An 18228-nucleotide genomic window follows, 5' to 3' on the forward strand; every position below is an offset into this window, starting at 1 on the left:
AAACCAAGAGATACACACACACACGAGCCGCGAAGCTGCAGGCATGATACCTGGTGAGTCATTGCGGAGTTTCCTGGGGGAGGGGGCCTCTGAAACAGAGAGAGAGAGTCCCCGGTGGTTACCATCCTCCCATTCAAGTGCAATTTTAATCATCAATGCATTTGCTTCAATTAAATAATTAAAGGCACTTTTAAGTCACCCTTACGGTGGAACACCTGAAGCCACGAGCTCTCAGAGAGGCTGGCACACAAAAGGACGAGCCTTTTTTTTCCCAATTAAGAAGCAAATTTCTGTCCTTCAGAGCTTCTCTGAAGAACTCAGGTGGCTTCTTCCCATTCTGCATATCTGTTCAGGAAGGTAAAGGAATCTGAGTAAGCTAGTCCAGAATAGCCTTGTGGGAACAGAAGCTGAACAGACCTGGGCAAGGAGCCCGCAGCAGCCTCTCACTTTAGTATCATTACTCTGTCTTCGTTGCCTTTTATGCCGGTAGCAAGACAGTAGGGGTGGGCACCCTGGGCGGCTCCTGTGGAGATGCCTGGTGGTGTCAGGAGTGATAGGTGCGTTGGTCGGGCTCTAAGCAGGGCTTGTGTTGAGATTTACCTGCCTGGTAAAACTGTGTGAAACTTGCTCTGTAATTTCTTGCTCGCTGAGGAGCTGGCTAGGCTTGCCCACCTCACTCAAGGCTCTAGTGCTTGATTTTGTGCTTTTGTACACCTAGAGGACTCAGAGAAGGTGGAAAAGGTAGGACCCGTCTTCCACTTGTACGTTGTGTGCGTGTTCATATTAACTGTAAAAAATGGTTAGTCCGACGCCAGCCTGTACAGCCCAAGAAGGGTCGTTGTCTGGGGCAGCCGAGCAAGTGCTGGGGGGTCCAGCAGTGGGGATGCACCACCCCTCACCTTGCACGGGCAGGGGGCTCCTTCCCAAATCCCTGTACTCTGAGCCAGTTGCTCTCTTTCCCCTCCTGAAAGGGGTTTGGGCTTTCCCCTTGTCTCGTGCAGTGGTTCTCAAGAGTCTGGAGTCGAGCTGCCAGGTGATTGCAGAGGGTTCCTAGGTATGCCCTTGGACTGCTGAATTGCACAGTGAGAAAGGTATTCCCTTTTCCACTCTTAAATACATCTGATTATGTCAGAGAATCCGTTTGGTGCCAATGTCTTTGTCATTCCCTTTTTAACTGAGAAGTCCGCCTTCAGGTCATAGTCATCAATTTGTGGCCACAATAGCTAGAACTCACTATTGTTTAGTTTTCACTGTTTTAACTTCACTGTGACCTGTTGATGCAAGGCATGCTGGTTTAACAGTACAGGGGTGGTAGGTTTCATTTGTAAATCGACATATGTATGATTAAATAGTTAATTTCAAAGAAAACATCAAGTCAACAAAAGTACAGGTGGTAAGGCAAAATGGCAAAGGTGGTACGAGAATGCCTGAGGTTGGAGAAACAGCACCTCTGACTCAACGATCGAAGGTTTATTCTGTGCCCAGCACTATCCCAGACACTGGGGATGAATAAGCAGACAAAGCCTCTGTGTTCATGGGCTCGCAGGCCAAGAGTGAGGACAGACTGTGTACGAGATAAGTAAAAGAAATAGCAAGTTCCATGATGACAAGTGGGTAAGAGAGAGGAGAACGGTAAAGAGTAAGGTAGGAAATTCTAGTAACAAGGGTGAGTGAACACCTGCAGGAAGGGAAGGAGGGGCCAGCTAGTGCAGCAAGCCGGGGGAGGGGCATTCCAGGCAGAGAGAGCAGCCGGTGCAAGGGCCTTGAGGCAGTGTAGGAATAGGTGGAGGTGGAGGGGTAATTTAGGAGGCAGAGGACAGAGATCACGTAGGGCCTAGTGGAACTAACCATTGTGAAGATGTTACTTAGGCTCTGAGCGAGGCGGAGCCCCCATAGAGCGCTCCAAGCAGAGGAGGGACGTGACCCAGCTCCATCTCTGTGTTGAGAATGGACTGTAAGGGGCCAGTGCGGACGCAGAGAGGCCCACAAGGAGGCTGAGAAAGTTGTCTAGATGGGACGAGAGGGTAGCTTGGACCAGGGTGGCAAGCAGCGGTTGGATTCTGGATGTAGAGTAGTTTTTAAGGGAGAGTTGACCGGATTTCCCAACAGAGTAGATGCAGGGTGTAAAGGAGAGAGGAAAATAAAGAATGAGCACAAGGTTTGTGGCCTGGATTAATGGCAACTTTGAGCTGCGGAGGATTGTGAGAAGAGCTGGTTTTGGGGTGAAGGGGTTCAGTCAGGGCCCAGGTTGGGGTATGTTTAGGAGTGAACTGCCTGTTAGGCATTGAATGGGAATGTCAAGGAGGTCTGGAATCCCAGGAAGTCTGGGCTGGTGATAAACTAGGAAGTCACGAGCTATAGATGGAACTTTGAAGCCACCAGGCTGGTTCAGATCACCTAAGGAATGAGCAGCAGTAGGGATGGAGAGAGGACCAGGATGGCGCCCTGGGGCAGGAAGATGGGGGGGTGTGGAGAGGGGGGAAATGGGGGGGGGATGGGGAGAGGACCAAGATGGCACCCTGGGCAGACCAACAGCAACTGGGCTTTGAGATGAGGTACCAGCAGAAGAGATGAAACATGGCCAGAAAGGTAGGAAGGATACCAGGTGAGGGTGGTATCCGGGAGGCCCAGTAAGGAGGAGTGATGGGCTGTAGCATATGCTGCTGAGTCAGGTGAGGACTGAGGACTGGCCACTGAGTTAGAGTTTTGTGGTAACAGCAGGGAAGCGGGGTTGGGTTTGTTCACCTAATGGAATGACTCAGTGAGAGAGAACACATCACAAGGGAGAAGGATAGGACTTTCAGGAACAACGTCCTCAGTTAAACAAGGGGGGGGTGGGTCTGATGGTGGGGTGGACCTCAGTTGGTGCTGGACAGTTGAGCACAGAAATGGGGGAAAAAAATAGAGGAAATGAGCACAGATGTAGGGAGGTGTGTCGATAGGGAAGTGGGGGCTTGTCTATACTTCATGATAGTTTCCATTTTTCCATTAAACAGGAAGTGAAGTCATCAGCTGAGAGTGAGGATGGCAGGGATAGTAAGTTTAGGGAGGGTGAAAAGCAGATGCCTAAGGGGGGAGGGCTGAGAGGATGGGGGAGGGGTGAGAGGAGGCGGGGACTGAGAGGAATGGGGAGGCAAAAGTCTAGGCAGCGCTAAGTGAGGTCAGCTTGGTTCTGCGATTTAAGAGTTTCCAGCGGAAGTGGCAGCACACCTGTTTGCTTTTCCACACTGCTTTGAGCTGCAGAAGGTTGGCAGTTGGGTTTAATTTGGGTTGTGTTTTAACCAAGTCAACACAACACAGCAGGAGGGGAGACCAGAGTGTGGAGGATGTGGGAGAGGCTGACCATAACCATGGAGTCGGTGGGGCTGCGAGAGGATGAGAGGATGGGCCGAGGGGTTGGAGACCCCGGCGGAGACAGAGGGAGTGAGCTAAAGAAAGGTGGTGGCAGGCAGATGATGGGTGCTTGATGGGCACATTAGGGCTGAGAGTTCCTGGGAATGCCCGGGGAGTGGCAGGGTCCTGGAGGAGAGAAGCTCATGGACTTGAGAGGCTGGATCACCCACCTGCTGGAGGGTGTGAGCGAGTGTGATAGGAAGCACGGAGCTAAAACCTTCAGGGCACCAGGTGGACCAGGGGATGGGAAGGAGCCCTGAGGAGCAGGGGAGCGCCTACCCGCTTCAGGCCCAGAGGTTCAGGGCTGTGGGAGAGAGAACAACCCCAGTCCACTTATGGCAGAGGGTCTCGACTGTGGGCGATGGCCCCCCCGGGGGACGTTGGGGGAAGTGCCACTGCATCTAGTGGGTGGAGGCTAGGAATGCTGCTCAACATCCTACGGTGCACAGGCCAGCCCACGATGGAGAATTATTCAGCCCTGAATGGCAGTAGTGCAGAGAAACGCCGAGTTACGGAAAGGTGGGGAAGACAAAGTCCAGAAAAGAGGTTAAGAGAGAAGGGATTCTGCAGATGTTGATGACACAGTGAAGAAAGGTCTCAGGAGATGGAGGTACTGCCTCCTCCTCCTCCTCCTCCTCCTCCTCCTCCTCCCCTGGAGGATGGGACGGGAGCGGTTGTTAGGACAGAAGGGGTGCTGCTCAGAGGGCGGGGAGGGGCCTGTGATCTGGGCCCCACCCACGTCCAGCCCACGCTGGTGCTGCGTACATGATGCTGAGCCGGAAAGCTGCGAGGGCTTCGGGGAAAGGGGCTCTGAGCCGCTGTGGAGGTTTCAGGCCGACCCGTGCACCCAGCCCGTGAGGCGAGGCCCCCGGGGGCTGGTCCCTCACCTGAGCTTGCTCTTGAGCGCCGTCACCTCGCGGCCCATGGCCTCGTTGCTCTCCGTGGCCTCATCCAGCTCCCGCTGCAGCTTCCTGCGGTTGGCGTTGATGCGCTGGGACTCCTCCTCTGCCTCCTCCAGCTGCCTCTTGAGTTGCTTGACCCTCGTGTTTCCTTTCTCAGCCTGTCAAGGAGAGGCCCGGGGGTCAGGGGGGTCTGTGGCGGGGCCTGCGGGGCTGGGCGGGCGCGGGGCAGGGTTACCTGCTCCTTGTACTGCTCTGCCATTTTGCGCTCGTCTTCCACCTGCAGCAGGGCCTCCTTCAGCTTCTTGTCCTTCTGCTTCAGCGACTTGGCGGCTGCCTGTTTCTCTCTGCGCACACAGGGGGGGTGGGGACGGTTCGGATGCGGAGGGCCTCCCTTGCAGTCGGTGTGTAAACCAGACCAGCATGGCCCACGGTGGGCACTTTTCCTGAGCCCAAATCAGGGCTCATCCTGAGAATAATGTTTGTCCATGAAAAGGAATGAAATGCTGATGTCGGCTACAGCATGGGGGAGCCTTGAAAACATGCTCCGTGAAAGAAGCCAGTCACAAAAGGCCTCGTGATGTATAATCCCACTTTACGAAATGTCCAGAATAGACAACAGAGACGACAGAAAGTAAATCAGTGGCTGGCTGGGGATGGGAGATAGAGGGTGATGGTTAAGGATACAGGGCTGCTTATTGGTGATGACAGCGTGCTACAGTTGACTGTGGTGAGCGTGTGCCTATGAATCGTACACCAAAAGCCACTGAACTGCACACTTTAAATGTGTGAACTGTGTGGTATGTGAGTTATCCATAAAGCCACCACCAAAAGCAAAAACAATGCAAGGATCCCGACCCTATCTGATGGTCATGAATGTGCTGTGACCTTACAGCTCAGGGACCGTACTTAAGTGAGAAGCCTTCCCATGTTTGTGTGTGCTGAAGGGGCTGATGATTTGGATGTTTTGTGTACCCACTAATGTGACCTCCTGCAGACACACGTTAGGCAAAGTGACGTGAGCTCCTGGGAAGTCTGGCTGACATCACTGAGGAGTCATGCTGCTTAGAGCAGCTAATGTCTCAGAGGCTTACTCCCGGCCAGGCCAGGGCACAGCACCTTCCTACGTTCTCACTCAGTTCTCCCAACACAGCTGCAGCGCGGGTACCACTGAGCTGATTTCTCAGCCAGAACTGATGCCCAGAGAGGCTGACTGACCCCCGACATCCCCGCCACTCACCGGCAAGCCGGCTGTCGTTTGGGCGCTGGTCCCACCGTACCTGGCCTCCTGCTCGACCTGCTCCTCTAGCTGTGCGATCTTGGCTTCCAGAGCCGCAATGGTGGACTTGAACTTGGACTTGACTGCCCCCTCCATCTCCTGCAGCTTGCTCCGCAGCTCCTTGTTCTGCCGCTCAAGCTGTTGCCGCGCACTTTCATTCTTCTGGGCCGTGCTGCGCTCCGTGGCCAGCTCATTGTTGAGCTGCTCGGCCTGGGGAGGAGGGTGAAGGTCACCAGGTGGAGGGCTTGGGAAGTGCCAGACGGTGCACTGAGATGAACGGCTCCCCCCCGCAGTCCCCAGCCTTCGTTGGCCTCTGCGCAGGTCCCTGGAGCTGGAGCACCCAGAAGCCCTCCTCCTTCCCCTCCAGCAGCCAGCTGCTTCTTGGCCATCCTTGAAGACCCAGCTCAAGAGGCAGCTCTTCCAGGAAGCATCCCGGTGCCACCCAGGCGCCCAGGTCACACGATGGGTCCCCAGCGCCCATCATGGAGCTGGCGCTCAGTGATGTCACTGAGTGCTCACTGTTGTAAGGTGGGGGCTGAGGAAAGAGCAGCAAGGAGACCGCCAAGGCCCTTATGGGCGAGCATCGCCTACTGGAGGGAGCCACCAAAGGAGGTGCTGCAGGCGGGGTGCTGGCGTGACCGGAAGGGGAGGGAGTGGACGCTCGGGAGCAGACGTGCCGGGTCCCTGCTCTCCCGTCGTCGCGTTCTCATCCACCCCAACCGGGGCCTGGCACACAGGAGCCTGTCCTGAAGCCGTGTGAGGCCTGGGACAGGGCGGATCTGAGGCGTGTGCTGCCCTGCTCCTGGCCACCCCGGCCCCACCTGCTGTGTGGCCTTCCGGACTCGGTCACTCATGGCCTCCATGTTGCCTTGCTCTTCCTCCAGCTCCTCCTCCAGCTGCGCGATCCGGGCCTCCAGGCGGCGCTTCTCGTCCTGCAGTGCGTTCCTAAGGGAAAGGCAGCCGCTCTGGGGCCTCCAGCCTCCACTCAGAGGCTTAGAGAGCTTCCTCTCTTGGAGAAGCAATGCCTCAGGGTTGCCACCTTTTATAACTGAGGCTCAGAGAGGCTTAGAGGCTTGTCCAAATGTACACAGCGGGAAGTGGGCAGCCAATTGGTGTCAGCAAAGCCAGGCCTGGGGTGGGGATCAGCTCCCTCCTCCCCGACATCCCCAGACGCCCCGTCCCCACCATGCCATTCATTCAGAATGAGTGAAACTGGCTACATCCTCAAACGGTGTGAGAACCCCATGACCCCTGTCACAAGCTCAGCTGAACATTCTGTCATTTTCAGCATTGAAATGGGGTCCAGGAGACTCTCCTCTGACTGCCTCTCCCTCATCACCTGCGTCTAGGGAGCCCCCTTTTTCCCCACGAGGCTCATACCTTCCAGACACGCTGCCGGCCAGCTCCTCAGCCAGCTCCTCCTTCTCCAGGTCTGCCTGCTTGCGAGCCCTCTCGGCCGCGGCTAGGTCCTGGATGGTGGCAGGTGGGGAGGAGGGAAACCTGCTGTCTGCCAGGAAAGGGCTGAGCCCACCCAAGAGGCCACCCTGTTCCTGACACCAGGCCCCCAGCCGTCTCTAAAATGGCTCGGCCTCCTCTGAGCTCAGGGGGAGGCCTGCAGATCCATCAGGGAGGAAACCCTGTGTCTTTCCACACCCTCGCTGTGGGGCCCACCCATGTGGAATGCTGGACGAGGGTGCACAAGCTGGGGGTGCCCGGGGCTGCTATCACGGCATCGCCATCAGGGCTCTCGCAGCGAGAAGAAGCCTTTACCTCCTGGAGCTGCATGAGGTCTGCCTCCAAGCTCTTGGCCTTCTTCTCGTTCTCTTTGGCCGTGGCAAAGATCTCATCCCGGGAGGCGCGGGCGTCTTCCAGCTCTCTCTGGAAGTCCTTCGTCTGAGCCTGCGTGGTCAACAGGCGGGACCAGCTAAGAGGTCCTTACTCACCGAGTCCTGCTGCCCAAATTACCTTTCTGTGCCAACCCTAGGATTTCCCACGATTGACCACAGAGCCCTCAGCCTCACGTGGCCAGCTGGCTGCCTGGGGGCACGGTTCTGGATGGGCTCCGCAGACCTGTCTAAGAAGCGGTGCTGAGACCTGGGGGCCGCAGCCAAACGCCTGATGTTGGGCGCCCCCCCCCCACCCAGGGCAGGAAACAGCCCCCAAAGCTAAAGGGTGATGGAAAGGCACCAGGTGACCAGGCACCGGCGACAGAGGGAGGCCTGTGTCCTCCCACTGCTGCTGACCTGGCTTCCCCCCGCGCGCCCGGCCCTCGGGGCATCACCCACCTGCAGTTTTCGCAGCTGCTTGATGGCTTCCTCCCTCCCCTTGATGGCCGAGTCGGCCTGCAGCTCCAGGTCCTTCAGGTCCCCTTCCAGCTTCTTCTTGGCCGCCACCGCCAGGGCACGTTGCTTTCTCTCGTCTTCCAGTTCCGTCTCGTACTCGTGAAGCTGAGCAAGGAGATAGATGTGCGCTGCCGGGCAAGGCCGCCCCTAGGATCCCTTCCCAGCGCCCAGGTTTGCACAACCACCTGCAAGGCGGGTTTCTCATCCCCAGGTCGCGGGTGAGAGATCAGAGTCTCCATGAAGCCAGGAAGTGGAGGTGGGAGGAAGGAAGCAGGCCGCCCCACCTCCCCTTCCCCCCTTTCCTTCCTCCCCACAGATTACCTGCCTCTGGAGCTGCCTCCTCTTTTCTTCATTCTGCTCGTCCCGGGCCTGGAGATCCCGCTCGAACTGGCCCTTCAGGGCCTGCATGTTGACCTCCAGCCTCAGCTTGGCATCTTCTGTCGCCTGCAGCTCATCCTCGAGCTCTTCCAGCTGGGTCTTCATCTCCTCCATCTGGGTTTCCAGGGCCCGCTTGGACTTCTCCAGCTCATGGACCTTTTACGTAAGGGTTGACGTCATGAAGATGGTCGGGCAGCCCCTGGAGATGGCTGACATCTCATCAAGGTCAGGGAGATGGTTTTTGCCACCCTCAAGATGCATGACCAGGAGTCCAGACCAGAGCCATCCTCTCGGAACCCTTGACTCAGAACCCACCCCCAAATGCAGTTCCCAACCAGGCCCCTTCTTAGCATCAGCCCGAGGGACTCCCTCCAATTCCTGATTATTGCTTAGCGTGAAGGAGGCATGGAGCCCCCTCCTTCCCCCGTGGACTGATAAATAGCACAGAGAGTGGGTGGGTGAAATGCAGACAAGCAAAGATGATGAAGAGCCACTTACGTTCTTGCCCACGTCGTCCTTGGAGCTAACCAGATCCTCCATCTCAGCTTTGAGCATTTTGTTGGTCCTCTCGAGCTCCTCTTTGGCTTCTAAGGCCTCCTCGAGGGCCCGTGCCAGCGACAGGGCCTTGGTTTCCTTTTCCCTGGCTTCCGCCTCGGCTCTATCCCTTTCGTCCGCATATTTGGAAGAGATGTTTTTCTCCTCGGCCAACAACTGCAACACAGCAGAAGACCCAGAGGTGAGCTCTAGGCATGCCCGAGGGTCGGCTGCATTGAACTGCAAGTATGGGGAAGAAGCCTTATGTCCGGCTGAACTTGTCCTGGTGCAGGTGGAAGGAAGTCAGGTGTCTAAGCAAACAGTTTATAATAAGACTGCTCCCCGACTTCGAGGTCAACCTTCTGCAGAGCCAGCATCTGCTGAATCTCAGTGCTTGGAAATCACTGACGCTGCCCGTGTTGGTTAGAATGTGCCGCGACCGAGGTCAGGGTGACATTTAATCCTCCCAGAGGCCAATTATTCTTTTGTTGTTTCATGGCCACAGTCGCTCGCTCACAAGAGTAGCCTATGAGCCACGGTAGGGCAATGGTGAGTGGTGGATGGATCTGCACACAGTTCCCCCTCTGCCTGGAGAAGCAGTTCCAAGAACACCCCATACTGACATTAATCTCATCTTTAGAAAGAGAGAGCAGTATACACCGTAACATCCAAAACCCAGACTGCTAGAATTCAACAAAGACAAGCAAGTAACAGGGACTCCCAAACAGCAGTCAACACAAAAACTCTCCACTGTTTGCGACAGGAAAATAATAAAGCAGCCTCAGACCCTGGGCCAGGTAATGAAACCACAGATTAGAAGCAATGAGGACAAGCTGTCAGCACAGGGAAGGGATGGCTGGTAGAAGAGGGAAGAATCCCAAAGTACAATCCCAAAACTGATTTTTGGAATAAATCCCAAGTCACTTGTAAACCAAATCATATTTACTAAATCTGAGTAACATGTATTCAAAGTTGGTATTTAGGGGTTTGGGTCATACATGCATTTATGCATTTATCAGAACTCAGTGAGTGTACACTTAAGATTTATACATTTCATTGTATGTACTCAAGGGAAGAAAAAATATTTTAAAAAGTGAACCCTAGTTTTTATATGCAATGCTGAGGTATCAAGGGGGAGATGTACAGATGTCTGTAATTTGCTTTGAAATGCATCCAAAAGATACAAATGACAGGTGCAATACACCCTTATAAATAGTGTGTGATAAAGTCTACGTGGTAAAGCATTAATGATTGAAGCCAGGTGGTGGTGTACGGGTGTTCACGGTATAGTGCTTTCCGCTTTGCTGTGTGCTCAGGATTCTCTGTGATGAAATGTTAGGGAACAGTGGTGTTTCAAGGGTAGATACTTTAAATTACTTGGAAATCTCAGCAGGCACTCAATAAATACTCGCTGAGTAAATAAAATCAGTAAACCTCATTCCTTATCGGGGCTAGAACCCAAGGCATGACTGGGTTTCTAGATGGCCCTTATGGTGGTGGGACCTGGAAAGTCACAGTCACTGAGGCTTTGCCACTCTCCTCCCTCTGACCAAGAAACCCTAACTACTGTTTCACACAAAGCAGGCTAGGCTTCCATCGCGTCCAGCAAAGCCTGGATGGGATGCTGACACACACGCAGCAGCCACACTGGATACTCTGCAGACCCGATTCCCCCCAGCCAGGGTCCATGAGCAGAGTGGAGGGCCCTCCAGCCCCTACCTGATCAAACTTCTTCTGCTTCTTTTCCAGGTTGGACACCAGTTGCCGCTGGTTGTCCAAATCAACGACCAGGTCGTCCAGCTCTTGCTGAAGCCTGTTCTTGGTCTTTTCCAGTTTGTCATAAGCAGCTGCCTTCTCTTCGTACTGCTGGGTGAGGCCTTCAATTTCCTTCTGGAACCTCTTCTTGCCCTCTTCCAGGGATTCCACGGTGCTGGCAAAGTCCTGCAGTTTCTTCTTCGAATCGGAGAGCTGAAATGGCAGTGTCCAGGGTGGGGTGAGAGGAGGGTGGTGAGGTATTCCCATCCCTGCGCCCCTGAGAAGCAAAGACCACCGTCTCATTGAAGAAACTCAACAGCAGGGGGAGCCGGCGAGCCAAGCAAAATGGCGCCACCATTCTGTCACAGTCACATCGGAGCCACTGATCTACCCTTAAGGGCTCAGGCCCAGAAAAGCAAGGACATGCAGGGGCACCTGGATGTTCAGAGTGGAGATGTGGCGCTCCAGGTTCTGCTTGGCCTCCATCTCCTCGTCCAGCTGGTCCTGCAGGCTGTTCCTCTCATCCTCCAGCTGGCGCAGCTTGGTGGACACGTTGAGCTTCTGCCGGGTTTCTTCTTGAAGCAGCTCCTATGGAAAGGACACATGGAAGTCTAGGGGCCCACCCCCAGGAAGGTCGTACCCCAGGTGCCTCTGGCTGATGTGGCACAATACCCACCTGGGTGTCCTGGAGCTGGGACCCAAGGGATGCCACGTCCTTGGCCAGTTTGATGGCCTTCCCCTCTGCCTCGTTGAGCATCCCCGTGACACTCTCGACTTCATTCTGAGGGTGCCGAGAGACCGGTTAGTCGGAACCTCTACAACAGGATCCTCATGAAGTTAAGAGGAGCCCCTTGTACTCAGTGATAGGCCTTGGGGCATCCACTGCGAAGTACCCATGAGCTAGGTGGCCTGGTCATGGTCACTCCATGGCCCCCCAGAGAAGCACATTGCGTACAAGTTGCAATCTCTGGCTCTAGACTCTGGTTCTAGGACCCTGTTAGAGTCCTGTTAGACTGTAGTTAGACTGTGCTGACTGCGCCCTGATCCCTCTAAATGGATCCTGGATCCTTGCCAAGGTTGGCAGAGATGAAGCAGCAGGTCTGAGGCTCCAGGCACTGAACAATGGTCTGGACTCACTCACTCCCTAAAGTGGGGGAAGAGACTGCAGGTGGCACTTCCACTTCCAAGGGTCCTGTCCCTCCCACCCCTCTTCTTCACCCCTGCTCTTTGCCCTTTCACTGACCCTTATGGCAAAACCAAAGACGCAGACACTAAAGGTAAAAAGCCTTCTACCTTTTCTCTGCCTTTTACTCCAGGAGCTGGTATCTCTGAGCAAGTCCTTTCGGAGATACCTGCCCACCATCTGTCCTCTGCCCATTTACAGTAAGGACATAAATGATCTTGACTCCACTCCTTCAGGACATTGCTTGTATTAGGATAGCAAAATCCCTGTGCCCAACTGCATATGGAAAAATTCATACTTAACGCTGCCCTGCACCCTCATCCCAGGCTCTAGGCGCATTAAATCTTTATCAGAAGTGGAGCCATATCCCATGAATGGCAAGTCAGGCCAAATGTCTATTCAAAGCTAATTAAGACCAAAGAAAACCAGACCATGTCATTCTTCAGCTTAAAACCCATCAGTGGTTTCCCATCACTCAGAGGAAAGACCAGCATACATATAATAGGACCTTGAAGGCCCTGTGTCCTCTGGCCACAACCTACCTCTCCAATCCCATTTTGTGCCACATTTCCCCTTCCATTCGGCATCTAGCTCTACTGGCCTTACGTGATCTCTTCTAATTTCCCACTTACCACCGGGCCTTTACACATGCTGCTCCTTCTGCCTATAAGTAGATAGACTTCTTATCTGTCAGACTATACATCTTTCTTAGGGAAGCTTTTCCTGACCCCTCCTCCTGCAGCCCAGGCACCCATAGTATTTATACTTATTGCATTATGTGCTTCTGCTTTCCAGCATCATTTTACACTCATTTATGTGGTGATTAATGTCTTTCCCTCCACTAGGCTGGAGTTCTCCTGGGGCAGGGACAGTGTCTGTCTGCTTCCTTGCTCTTGTATCTCAGGATTAAACATGGTGCCTGGCATACAGCAGGCACTCAATAAATACTGAATGAGTGGAAGAGAGTTTTGAAAGATTAAATTCAATAGGGCGACCATCTCATCTCCCCAAGGCATGTAACTAGAGGAAACGGACTTGCTTTGCCATGAGAGAGGCTCTGTTAGCCGGAAGAGCCTCACCCGTCGGGGGTCAGGCCCAGCGAAGCCCGCCTCACCTGCAGTTTGTGGACCTTGTCGTTGAGCTCGGCCCGGGCCCGTTCCCCGTCGCTGCACTTGGACTGCAGCTCCTGCAGCTGCACCTCCAGCTTCTTCTTCCTGTGCTCCACCTCCTGCTTGGCTTGGCTCAGGACACGCAGCTCTCCCGCCAGGTCTGCGTTCTCCTTCTCCAGCGCCTGCTTGCTCTTGTCAAGGTTGGCCTTGGCCTGGCCGAAGAGGCAGCGGGGAGGGAAGGTGTTACCGCCGTGGCTGGGCGAGCACTGACAATAGGGACCTATGCTGTCGGGGGATCTTTTTCCTTTCCCCTCCCTCACTAAGTCCGGGGACCTGTGCCCCCCGCCTCAGGGGAGGGACACGGCACAGTGAAGAACACACAGTCACCAGTCAGACATTTTGGATTCCGTTTTCCTAAAGCTCAGAGGTTGCAAACTGGCATCCCCTGGGCTGCATCAACCCTGCCATCCTGTCCTGTTTAATCCATGCAGTACCTTTTAACATTTTAATTAAGACATACCACATAAAAATCTGCATTCCCAGCTTCTCTTTTTAAAAATCAAATGTTCTATTTCATGGCTAGGTGGTGGTTACGCTAATGAATACATTTGTCAAAATTATTGAACTATACATTTAAAATTGGTGAATTTTGCTGCATATACCTCTGTAGGTCTGACTTTCAAAAAAACAAACTAAAGATCTGGAAACAGAGGTCTTGCCTTCCTCCAAGGTAACAATCAGCTGGATCTGCATAGCAGCCAGCCCTGTAAATAGGGCAGTCACACTCCACTTGGCCCCAGTCCCCACCATTCCCTATTGTCCATCAGATTTATCATTGAATGTACACTGCCATTTCTGTGAAAGTTTAGAGAAAGTTATTTTATCTAACTAGCTCATGTAGGTCCATGAGTTTCTCCAAGAAAAAAGTATTTTGGGAAAAAGCAGAAGAAGGGAGGGGCCTTCTCCCAGCGCTGTAGGGAGGAGGAAAGAAGCAAGAGAGAAGTGTGGGTCCCAAGAGCAGAGGAAGCAACAGTGGGCTCACCCTCAGCCCCCAGGAAGGTGCTGTGCAGTGTCCAGGCAGCCTCAGAAGCCATTCCTCTGCCCCAGGTGTGACTAAGAGCTGCTGGCACCTCAGACAGGGACAAAGTGCCTCTTAGGGTAACAGTGCAGATTGATGAGCAAGGACCCTGGGGGACCTCACGGGCTCTAGGCTCCCCAAAAACCTTTTTCCCAGAATGGTGGCAACACTATACACATGTAAGGGGAGCCAAGATAGGAATGATGTTACAAGTTTTTCCCAACAATCTGAAAGGTTGCTAGAGGTAAAACAGTCCTCTTTTTCAACGCTCCTGAGATGGTGGACAGGCGTTCCCAGCCTCTTCTTTCTTATACAGGTCAGACATAGATGCTGTCTGCTGGTGGCGTGAACAACTGAGTCTTTCCAAAGAGGCCAGGCTGTGAATCTGGGGTGTGGCTTCCAGCCCCTGCTCACCTCGGACGGCCACCTGGCTCAGCGCTGGTCAGTTACCTTTCCAGGCCCCACTCTTCCAAACACAGAGTAAGAGGGACACATACACCTTACTACTGTCTGGAGGGCTTACTATTTCAGAAGGTGGGAAGAACCCATTTGGGTTCAGATTCTATCACAATAAAAAATAACTTCTGAACATAAAAAAGGGAAGACAATTAAAAGGGGAAATACATGTTGTAGATAAAATTAGCAAGGTCTTATTTATCCAACACATATAAAGAACGGACAGAACGCTGAAGATTCATATTCAGACCCCATGTGACAAGTGACAAGGGGACATGAACAGGCGTCCTTTTCTCCATTTGGAGCGTGAGGGGTGTTCAGTCTGGCACAGCGTGTTTCAGCGTGGGGCCTGGAGATCTGCATTTTAGCAAAGGTCACGGGTGAAATTAAATGAGTTAATGTCCGTAAAACATTGGAACAGTGGCATATAATCAGTGCCGTATGAGGGATTGCTGGTGTTATTTTAATGTATGGGAAAATTCTGAGATTCTGATAGAACCGGTGGTGAACCAGCTCATAGAAGAACATTTACTTTGATTGGCGATAGAAACAAATGCAAACTCCCAACAATTTTTAGGTAATGCAACAGCCATTTAATCTAGAAAGTGCAGGGGGGAAGCTGTAGCGCTGAGGATGGTATAATTCAGACTCTTAGGGAAGCAACCTGGCAGGATGTCTTAAGCTAAAAAAATTCCCTCCTGGGAATGTAACACAAGGAAATTCTCCAAAGGGAGAGAAAGTTCCCGATATGAAGCATTCAGAGTAGAGCTATTTAACTGTCTCAAGTCCCATATACCCCAAGTAGCCAACCATGGGAGAAAGAAAGATTAGATGTAGCCATTCTCAAACTACACCAGGGGACTTCCCTGGTGGTGCAGTGGTTAAGAATCCGCCTGCCAATGCAGGGGACACGGGTTCGAGCCCTGGTCTGGGAAGATCCCACATGCCATGGAGCAACTAAGCCCATGTGCACCACAACTACTGAGCCTGCACTCTAGAGCCCATGAGCCTAGAGCCCATGCTCTGCAACAAGAGAAGCCACCGCAATGATAAGCCCGCGCACCGCAACGAAGAGTAGCCCCCGCTTGCCACAACTAGAGAAAGCCTGTGCAGCAACGAAGACCCAACGCAGCCAAAATAAATTAATTAAAAAAAAAAAAAACTAGACCAGGGAGAGCTGTCTTGCTACTCAAATCAAATAATGACAGTCGTCTTCTGATCTGCAGAGAAATGAAGATGGCTAGAAGGTTCTCAGTGTTGTTACCTTCCCAGAAGTTTTGCTAAACTTTGCTTATCCATAAGGGCAGTGTATAGTAGACCCTACCCTGGAGAGGCTAAGAAGTGGGTCCAGAGCCAGACTGCTTGGACTCTCGCTGACTAGCTGTGTGACCTCTAGGTGCTCTGGACCTCAGTTCCTTCATGTGTAAAATGAGCTTCATTGTACCTATCCCAGTGGGTGGTTGTAAAGGTTAATCAGCATAATATACAGTAAGACTTAATAAATGCTGGCTGCCATCACTCTCACTCGAATCGTTGTAGCTTGTTATTGGTCTCAGTATAGACACTGACATGTAGTTATTTGAAGCCGTTGACATATCGTTCTTGATATTTTGTTGTCACAAAAAAAGCATCGCAACTCACCCTCTTGAACTGCTCCAGCTGCTCAGTGAGCTCCTCCACGGCCTGTGTGTGCTTCTGCCTCATCTCCTGCACCTGGGCCTCGTGGGACCGAGTCTCCTCGTCCAGGGCCTTCTTCAGCATCGTCACCTCCTGCTCCCTCTTGGCCCTGGGCAGGAAGAACACAGTGGCTGGCAGTGGAGGAGACAGCGGTTCACCTCAGACAGTACTGTGCAGAAGAACGAGCACTCTCCCGGGACCTGGAGCTGAGGTCTTCTTCATCACCCCTCCCTAGCTGTGTGACCTTGGGTGAGTCACCTAACCTCTCTGGACCTGGAATTTCCTCAAAACGAGGAGCATGCTACCTGCCCAGAATCTCCCAGGGCTGGCAAACAAATACACAAAATACAGCACATGATATTGTTGGAAGAACGCAAAGTGAATTGCAAACTGTTCCGTAAATATTAACATTTGCTCTTATTTACTGAGCCTGCACAATATGCCAGACCCTGACCTAAGTTCTGGGTATATATCATCTCATATAATATTCAGAGTGACCCTAAGAGGCAAGAATATTATCATTTCTATTTTATAGATGAGGAAACTAAAGCTAAGAAAGAGTAAGCAGCTTGCCCAAGCTGTTGAAACCATTGTGTGATAGGGCGAGAATTTGAACCCAAACAGTCTGACTCTGTGCCCATGCTCTGAGCCATTGCACTGGGCCAGTGGGAATGGAGAAGAACATTGTACTGGCTTCTAGGCCCAGGTAAGTGATGTAGCACAAAACCCAAAATGTGGGAAATAAATCTCCATGTTAGCGCTTGATACAGGGTGCACTCAAAGCACATTTGTGTATTTGTTGAATGAATAAGCGACCTAGTCACTAAAGTCAGGCAGTGACTTTCATTATCTGGCAGGTGACCAATTCTTATGGTGGGTTTTGTTTTTGTGTTTGTTTTTTGGTTGTTGTTGGCTGTTAGCCTGCAGTGACTCTTTAATCGAAGACCAATCTAATAAATATTATTTTGAAAGTTTAACACAAAACTTATACACACACAGGAAAAGACAGGAATGAAATCCCCCAAAATGTTAACTGTGGTGGGACTGGGGGTGATGCTTTTGGTATCTACTTTCCTACAGTTTTCAAATCATTCTCTAATTGAGTATATCCTCCAACTGTGATGCAAAATAAGATTAAAAATAAGCATGCTTATATTAGTTAAAGCAAAATACAATCAGGACAATAAACGTAGGGCCTGAGGAACCCCATGACCGGGATCTTCTCGGGTTTGCCCCTCTCCGCCAGCCGTCGCATCAGCATGGCGGGCCGGCGGGGCGGGGGCCCCTCACCTGAGCTCCTGTTGGGTAGCCGTGCTGTCCAGCGTGTCCTCCAGCTCCGTCTTCAGAGCCTCCAGCTCCTCCCCGAGGTCCCGCTTCTGCTTCTCAGCCTTGCTCCTCGCGGCCCGTTCTGAGTCCAGGTCCTCCTGGAGGTCTGAGATGTGACCCTCCAGCTCCCGGATCTTCTTCAGGGCGTTGTTCTTCTGAGTGATTTCATCATCAAGCCTGCCGGGGACAGATCCCCAGAATTAAGACTCTGGGGTCCTAAGCCCCCTGCTATCCATCCCACAATGTGGCCAAAAATGGCTTTATGGAACCAGCCATTTGGGTTCAATACGTATCAAAACATGTTTCGCTCATGTCCCGAGACACAGCAGACCACTTCTTGCCATGCTGGACGGTTTGGAGGCTTATGCAGAAACGTGGTTTCCAAGGGCTGATGTAAAAAAACAGGTCATGCTGCGCATGTGCGTGTGTGCGTGCATGTGTATGTGTGTGTGTGTGTGTGTGTGTGTGTGTGTGTGTGAGAGAGAGAGAGAGAGAGAGAGAGGCAGAGATGGAGGCAGACATAGACAGACAATACAAAGCTCTGTCCCAGACTAGCAAGGTGCCGTGTCTACATTAGGAGCCTAATAGATGCTTTCTGAATGTTAGACAGTTATTCCTCTCTGGCAACTACTGGTTTATTCTTTCTTCCATCTGCTCAGTGTCTGAGTTCTGCTACATGCAAAGCTCTTGGCCAGGCACTGCTTGCGGGTGGGGCGGGGGGGATGTTAAAACCGGGGGAGGCAGTGACTGTGCGTCAGTGTGGGACATGGGGAGCCTTGTCTGAATGGCACGGAAGGGAGCTCCCTCCTGACCGCTGTG

At 52.6% G+C, this 18228-nt stretch overlaps 1 protein-coding gene across 4 annotated transcripts in view; it reads right to left on the minus strand.

Moving 5' to 3' along the window:
• MYH11 (myosin heavy chain 11) overlaps positions 1-18228 on the minus strand; it is a 124686-nt gene that overhangs the window by 3829 nt on the left and 102629 nt on the right. For 2 of the 4 annotated variants that reach the window (XM_068565699.1, XM_068565698.1), the window contains 16 exons: positions 17374-17586; positions 16048-16192; positions 12878-13084; positions 11257-11361; positions 11016-11168; positions 10545-10793; positions 8790-9002; positions 8235-8447; positions 7857-8018; positions 7342-7470; positions 6952-7040; positions 6393-6516; positions 5573-5781; positions 4531-4639; positions 4281-4453; positions 51-89 (listed from right to left, as the gene is read on the minus strand). In XM_068565699.1, the coding sequence (XP_068421800.1) occupies positions 59-89; positions 4281-4453; positions 4531-4639; positions 5573-5781; positions 6393-6516; positions 6952-7040; positions 7342-7470; positions 7857-8018; positions 8235-8447; positions 8790-9002; positions 10545-10793; positions 11016-11168; positions 11257-11361; positions 12878-13084; positions 16048-16192; positions 17374-17586 (2524 nt within the window). In that variant the 3' untranslated portion in view covers positions 51-58. The remainder of the gene's footprint in view (positions 1-50; positions 90-4280; positions 4454-4530; positions 4640-5572; positions 5782-6392; positions 6517-6951; positions 7041-7341; positions 7471-7856; positions 8019-8234; positions 8448-8789; positions 9003-10544; positions 10794-11015; positions 11169-11256; positions 11362-12877; positions 13085-16047; positions 16193-17373; positions 17587-18228) is intronic. The other 2 variants (XM_068565697.1, XM_068565696.1) reach the window with 1 other exon arrangement.

Source organism: Eschrichtius robustus, chromosome 16 (genome assembly GCF_028021215.1).
Source record: "Eschrichtius robustus isolate mEscRob2 chromosome 16, mEscRob2.pri, whole genome shotgun sequence".
NCBI classification, from domain to species: Eukaryota; Metazoa; Chordata; class Mammalia; order Artiodactyla; family Eschrichtiidae; genus Eschrichtius; species Eschrichtius robustus.